The sequence below is a fragment of the Pseudophryne corroboree genome, chromosome 2 (assembly GCF_028390025.1).
Source record: "Pseudophryne corroboree isolate aPseCor3 chromosome 2, aPseCor3.hap2, whole genome shotgun sequence".
Classification (NCBI taxonomy): Eukaryota; Metazoa; Chordata; class Amphibia; order Anura; family Myobatrachidae; genus Pseudophryne; species Pseudophryne corroboree.
Window position 1 is genome coordinate 489585727 of NC_086445.1, and position 7358 is coordinate 489593084.

At 47.5% G+C, this 7358-nt stretch overlaps 1 protein-coding gene and 1 long non-coding RNA gene across 2 annotated transcripts; both read right to left on the bottom strand.

Moving 5' to 3' along the window:
* Positions 1-2097: 2097 nt before the first annotated feature.
* LOC135050902 (uncharacterized) lies at positions 2098-5012 on the bottom strand. Its single transcript, XM_063957162.1, has 5 exons — positions 4791-5012; positions 4200-4706; positions 3978-4106; positions 2829-3902; positions 2098-2189 (listed from the first exon to the last, which is right to left on the bottom strand). The coding sequence occupies exons 1-4, from the start codon at positions 4921-4923 to the stop codon at positions 3223-3225; spliced, it is 1449 nt and encodes a 482-aa protein (XP_063813232.1). The 5' UTR covers positions 4924-5012; the 3' UTR covers positions 2098-2189; positions 2829-3222.
* Positions 5013-5198: 186 nt separating this feature from the next.
* LOC135050903 (uncharacterized) lies at positions 5199-7126 on the bottom strand. Its single transcript, XR_010241910.1, has 3 exons — positions 7032-7126; positions 5477-5655; positions 5199-5310 (listed from the first exon to the last, which is right to left on the bottom strand). It is a non-coding gene; the product is annotated as an uncharacterized LOC135050903 (long non-coding RNA).
* Positions 7127-7358: the final 232 nt, after the last annotated feature.

Sequence of the window (7358 nt, forward strand, 5' to 3'; positions counted from 1 at the left end):
TTCTTCAATCTCCTGAGGGAAATTTACCCATGATTCCACAGTTTTACCCAGGATACACTTCTGCAAAGCCCCTCCTATCTCCTCACTCCCAGGTTTGAGACTACAGGGAGAAGGAGCCATTTTACAGTCAGCTCTGTGGAATCGTTTTTTTAGGAAAATTCCAGCGTTTTAAAACACATTCCTATTTTTGTACTGACTACAATGATGGAGCCTTTTTCTGACCAGATTGTGATGTTCATGCTGGCTGCAAGCATGATGGAGGAAGAAAGTGCTGATGAACATCAGGATCCAGGTCAGCAAATGTCTGCATTGGGTGAGCCAGTATTGCGGGTTTCATTTCCACGTCCACGCCAGTATCGCACTAGGCGTGAACTGGAGGATCTCAGCGAGTTCGAGGTGATACAAAATTATCGCTTATCGACTCGCGACATATATTCGCTGTACGCTCTGTTGGAGGCCGACTTGGAACCTCGGGCACGGACAAATCGTGCAATCAGCGGTTTTCAGAAACTGCTTGGGACGTTACATTTTTTGGCGTCAGGCACATTCCAGCCTACACTGTCTCAAACATGCAGTTTTTCACAGTCGACACTGTCGCGCTGTATAACCCAGGTCATTAGGGCTTTCCGCAAATTGACGATCCAGTACATCACATTTCCAGAGACGGACAGCGAATGTCGTGAGATAAAATTAGGCTTTTTCAACAAATACAAATTTCCCAATGTGCTGGGCGCGATTGACTGTACCCACGTGCAGATCAGACCGCCACGGAATTCGGAGGAATGTTTTCGGAACCGAAAACAGTTCCATTCCCTGAACGTGCAGGCGGTCTGTGATGTAAACATGAGATTTTTGAACATTTTTGTGGGATTTCCTGGATCATCTCACGACTCCTTCATCCTAAGCCAGTCATCGCTGTTTGACAAGTTTGAAACAGGAAACATGCCTGGTGGCTGGCTGTTAGGTATGTATTTCAATTTTTTTGATTTTTATTATTTTATTTTATTTTTATTTTTTACAAGTACCTAACATTTTTTTAATATTTTCTATAGGCGATGCGGGTTATCCAAACAAACCGTGGCTCTTGACCCCATTGTCTAATCCTGTCGGTAGAGCAGAAAAACGTTACCAAGAGACACACATTGCATCGAGGCAAATAATTGAACGTGCCTTCGGTGTACTTAAAAGCCGGTTTCGATGTTTAGACACTTCCGGCGGTGCTCTTTTGTACTCACCGGCGAAGGTTTGCGGCATGGTACATGCATGTTGTATTTTACACAACATATGTGTCGCAAACCGTTTGCCGGTGACTCTTCGTCGCAGTGCTTTCCGACGCGGGAACCGGTCTTCTGCTCTACCGGTGGGTATGGACGAAGGAGAGGATTCCTGGCGGACATTGATCCAAAATTATTTTGCAGTTGCCTGTGAGTATACTGACAACATTTGTATTATCGTGTAAACTGACATTGGAATATTTTTAAAAAAACCTCTTCATTTATGTATTTCAGAGTTTTACATCCTGTTGATGTATATCCCCAGGCCATGTTTGTACAGTTCGTTACCCCCTGTTTTATCCTGTTGTTGGGTTACCGCAAATATTTGATCCTTTTATCCAACTCTACCATGGGCGACCTACTGGTGATGTGGACCTGACCCTCCGCCATGTAGCAGACAACCCCCCCCTCAGGTGAGATGTATTGGCCAAAACTCCCTTGTCCAAAATGCAGCCCTCCGGCATTTGCAAGACTGCACATCCAAACATTCCCTGAAACAGCAATGCTAGTCAGGGAATGTTTGGATGTGTAGTGATGCAAGTGCCGGAGGGTTGCATTTGGGCCGCTGCAACCCGCTTGTGTTGTGTGGACTGTTGTATGTACCTCTTTTTTCCAGTCCCAGGGTGACACTATCACCCATATCTGGAAGCTCATACTGTTCTCTTCCACAGGTCTTCCGGTGTATCCTTCCTAAGTGGCGTGGATGTGAAGAGACACAGTTCCCCTGATGTTCCCTGGGCAATCTACTTACGTACAATTCAACTGCATTACAAATTTTAATAAAAACCACAGGAAACTTCTATTTTTAAAAGTTTATTGAAGAAAAATGTTATTTTTTAAATAAAGTTTGAAAGTTAATTAAAACAAAAAAGTAGTTTGTTCTTCTTTACATTCTTTTCTTGTGTATATAGATATCTGTGGGGAAAAGAAAAAAAGTATATTAAAGTAAAGACACACTAAATTCATGTTCATTTCTTTTCAATGAAAATTTGTGGAACAACACAGCCCAGCATGACCCATTGCTGGACTGTGTGGTTCTACAAAGGCATGCGGTTCAAAGTGAAATAGTGGCGTCAGTGGTCAGCACTTTGAAACGCTAACATTTGTGGAACAACACAGCCCAGCATGACCCATTGCTGGACTGTGTGGTTCTACAAAGGCATGCGGTTCAAAGTGAAATAGTGGCGTCAGTGGTCAGCACTTTGAAACGCTAACATTTGTGGAACAACACAGCCCAGCATGACCCATTGCTGGACTGTGTGGTTCTACAAAGGCATGCGGTTCAAAGTGAAATAGTGGCGTCAGTGGTCAGCACTTTGAAACGCTAACATTTGTGGAACAACACAGCCCAGCATGACCCATTGCTGGACTGTGTGGTTCTACAAAGGCATGCGGTTCAAAGTGAAATAGTGGCGTCAGTGGTCAGCACTTTGAAACGCTAACATTTGTGGAACAACACAGCCCAGCATGACCCATTGCTGGACTGTGTGGTTCTACAAAGGCATGCGGTTCAAAGTTTCTTGAATAGATACATTGAAACATGGTTCTACTCACCTTGGTACGCACAACACGAACTTATGCCGTCCACTTCATTTTTCCCCACCAATCCTATGAATAAGTCAAAAACACAGACTAGTGAATAGTAAATTCACACAATGAAAGCCTACTGTACACCATTACAAAAAGGATTTTTGGAAGAAAAAAGTGGTATCAGAATAGCTCTTTGGCCCATCATACATGTAGCCACAAGGAGCTTTCATCCGTTACCACACGCGCCCGCTTACATGCCCGCGCATGTATGCCTACACAAAGCTCCTTGGTAGTACCCGGTCACGGGTGGGGAAGCCCAACACAGAAAACAATAGTAAGAAAAAAAACAAACTAATGGGAGGGGAAGAAAGGGATACATGAAAAACATTTATAAGTAAATAAAACAATACGACCGGGTTTATAGTGGAAGTCTGTCCGGATTATCTTCTTCCCCCTGATAGGGCGTGGATGTCCTGGGAGGCTGGGTAGTATGTTGACTGGGCCTCTGTGCCCATGCGGCTGAAGATTGTGTGGCCGGTGGTGGAGGCATCTGGGGGGTGGGGTACATCCCTGTATATCCCTGGTACATCTGTGACCGTCTGTACTGGGATGGGACTTGAAGGGTACGAGGCGTCCTTGTGGCTTGCGACGGCGGATATGGTGGATCACCAGCGTGTTGATGAGCTGGTCCTGGGAGCTTATCATAGATCTGCAGTGTGGTTGCGATGACCTGTTGGCTGGATGAGGAGTGTCGATGACTCTCCGACATGTTTTTATTGCTTTCTGCCAGACATGAGCTGTTGTCCACGAGCCGGGTCATGGATTCGGCCAGAATGCGAAGTACGTTCATATTCTCCCTATGATCTTGCATTCTGACCTGTAGTATTGTGGCCGTGCTGTCGGAAAGAGTCTTCTGCAGTTCAAGCAGACTGTTTGACATCTTCTCCATTGTCCTCTCAATGTTGTCCAGTCTGCTTCCCACGACATTTGTGTACGTATCCTGGCGGGTCCCAATCTCCGATGCCAGGGTGTGAACCCTCTGAACAGTTGAGGGATTCTGCCCTTCCTGGATGTCTGCCACCACTTGGATTTGGGCAGCTGAAAAGAAAATTAGACAATATTATACACATTCATCATACATTTTTTTAAAGGCTCACAATTCAATTTACTCACACAGGGATGTAGCAACTGGAGCCTCCTGCACTTCCACCTCGTCATCCTCTGACGACTCCTGTAGAAGGAGATCCGGCCTGAAGTAGGAACCAATCCCCGAAGCTAGTCCGCTGCTGGTCCGTGGCACCACTGTTTGCAAAATAATTTTTTTGGGAAAGTTAATAAACTTTACACAACTGCTGACCCCCCCCCCTCCCACACACACACAAAATAAATACAAACCTTCTCCATCCTGTGATGCCGCTGCTCCAGGAGCTCCACTTGTCCTCGTTTCGGAAGACTTTTCAAGGGTCTGGCTGGATACGTCTGCACGGCTGTCCTCAAACCCAAGAAAAGTTTCGTCTGTTAACCCTGTAGACTCAAACAGATCGGGTGATGGGTCCACAAGGGTTGTGTCTTGAGGCTCTTCAGTCACAGTCCCAGAGCTCCTGGAGAGACGACGATCTGGTGATGGCCTGCGCGCAGGAGCTGTAGTTTGGCGCCCATCTTGTGGTGTGGTCGCCGACGGTGTCTGGCGCACAGGTGATAGTCTGTGCGCTGACGTCGTCTGGTGCACAGGTGACAAACTGCGCGATGACGAACTGTGGCGCACAGGTGACGATCTGTGTGCTCGCGATGCTTGCGGCGCAGTTGATGGTCCGCGCGCTGCTGCTGATGCCTGCTCCACAGGTGACGGTCCGTGCGCTGGCGATGTCCTGTGCGCAGGTGATGTCCTCTGGGCAGGCCTGTCTGAAAAAAAAAAAAAAAAAAAAGGCACATTAGCACATACAAAAATTTTAAAGGGAAGTACAGCTCATGTGAATGTATTCTTACCATCAGACCTCCTTTTGGACGACTTATCTCCCGCCTTCTTCCGTCTTCTGGGCGGTTCTTCCTCCTCGGGAAAGCCAGCAGGACGGCTAGAGTCCACACCTCCGCGAACTCCTTCGACCATGGCAGGGTTCATGCGCCTTCTAATAACATCCTCTCAGGGTAGCCACTTCAGGTTGAGAGCCGGGCCACCTCCCGTAGCTGTCTCATGTCGGCGCTGAATCCCCATCTTCTTCTTGGTCTGTCTGCGGCAATCGCTGTACCGCTTCAAGCAATTTCTGGTGCTCCGGTGGTTTCCAGATATTGCAGTGACTTGACTCGCAATGGATTCCCAGATGCTTCGCTTTGTCCTAGCTGCTGTTGTCTGTGCCCTTGGTCCATACAAAACATCGTAGGACCTGTCGACGCAATCCACTAGGGTACAGTTTTCCGCCTCAGTGTATCTGGGTCCACGCGGCTTTTTCGGTCCTGCATCTTCACCAGAGGCTTCCTCCTCCGACTGCTCCTCTGGCTGGCTTCTTGCCTTTAGGGATTAAAAAAAAAAAAATTTTTTTTAATAAGATCGGTATGTACCTGTGAGTGTCAGTATCCCTGGCATTGCGCACATATTCCAGTAGGTGTGCATGGCATTGCACAAACTACAGTGGGTAAAGTTTGATGCTATTTGTGTCTGCAGGTGTGGTTAGTACCTTTCTACTAGGCTTTTTCTTGGACTTCTCATGGGCCCTTGACGACCGCGGCTGGTCACTACATGCCTGGTCGGTCGTATCCGCCTCCTGGGTTGGCTCCCACTCCTCGTTGCTATGCAGGGATAGATCCGAGGGGGTGGGGGAAGGGGCGGATCGGGTCTGCTTGTCCTTTGACATCTCTGTTATAAAATAAAATATAAATAAAATAAACATACATACATACATACATACATACATACATACATACATACATACATACATGTATAAATGGCTGACCCACACAAAATGGCTGACCCACACAAAATGGCTGACCCACACAAAATGGCGACCAGACTGTCGAGCAAACTTGCTCCAAATCACCCCAAACTGGCCAGAAAGCATCCCAGCACACTCAGGAGGTACACCACAGCTAAATTAGGAGGGAAAACACATGTTTGCCAAACAGCCGACAGCACATGTCGACCAGACTGTCGACCAAACTTGCTCCAAATCACTCCAAAATGGCCGGAAAGCATCCCAGCACACTCAGGAGGTACACCACAGCTAAATTAGGAGGGAAAACACATGTTTGCCAAACAGCCGACAGCACATGTCGACCAGACTGTCGACCAAACTTGCTCCAAATCACTCCAAAATGGCCAGAAAGCATCCCAGCACACTCAGGAGGTACACCACAGCTAAATTAGGAGGTAAAACACATGTTTGCCAAACAGCCGACAGCACATGTCGACCAGACTGTCGACCAAACTTGCTCCAAAATGGCCAGAAAGCATCCCAGCACACTCAGGAGGTACACCACAGCTAAATTAGGAGGTAAAACACATGTTTGCCAAACAGCCGACAGCACATGTCGACCAGACTGTCGACCAAACTTGCTCCAAATCACTCCAAAATGGCCAGAAAGCATCCCAGCACACTCAGGAGGTACACCACAGCTAAATTAGGAGGGAAAACACATGTTTGCCAAACAGTCCACAGCCCATGTCGACCAGGCTGTCGACCAAACTTGCTCCAAATCACCCCAAAATGGCCAGAAAGCATCCCAGCACACTCAGGAGGTACACCAATGCTAAATGAGGAGGGAAAACACATGTTTGCCAAACAGTCCACAGCCCATGTCGACCAGGCTGTCGACCAAACTTGCTCCAAATCACCCCAAAATGGCCAGAAAGCATCCCAGCACACTCAGGAGGTACACCAATGCTAAATGAGGAGGGAAAACACATGTTTGCCAAACAGTCCACAGCACATGTCGACCAGGCTGTCGACCAAACTTGCTCCAAATCACCCCAAAATGGCCAAAAAACATCCCAGCACACTCAGGAGGTACACCAATGCTAATAGAAGACCCAAAAAGTCATTTAAAGAATAAAAAAAAAACGTGAAAAACTACCCCAAAACACAAGACTCCCCCAAAAAATGCAGCAACACAAGCAAGGGGCTATACACATACCTGCACACATGCACACATACACAAACACCCCATGTACACCTCATGGCAACCCCCACTACACAAACACATACATGCAACACCAGACACACATGTGGTACTTACCTACAAATGTTGTAAAAGCTCCTAAAATGGCTCTCCTCCGGGGTAACAGGAATCCTCCTGACTGTCCTGGAATAAAGCCTGCTGGGGTGTCCAAACGATATCCACAGCAAACAACCAAATTGCTAACTCTGCACCTCCTCACACCTCTCTGCAGGTTCACAAAATGGCTGCAGAGCACGCAGCAAACAAGCCCTAATAAAGGGCTGCTTTCGGCGGGAAGGCGAATTCGGGACGCCCACTACTCGCCGATTGGCCGTTATCCGCCTGGGGGTGGGTCGAATCCGTTTTACATTGCATATGGTGAATTCAGGGTCCCGGCGACAGGGC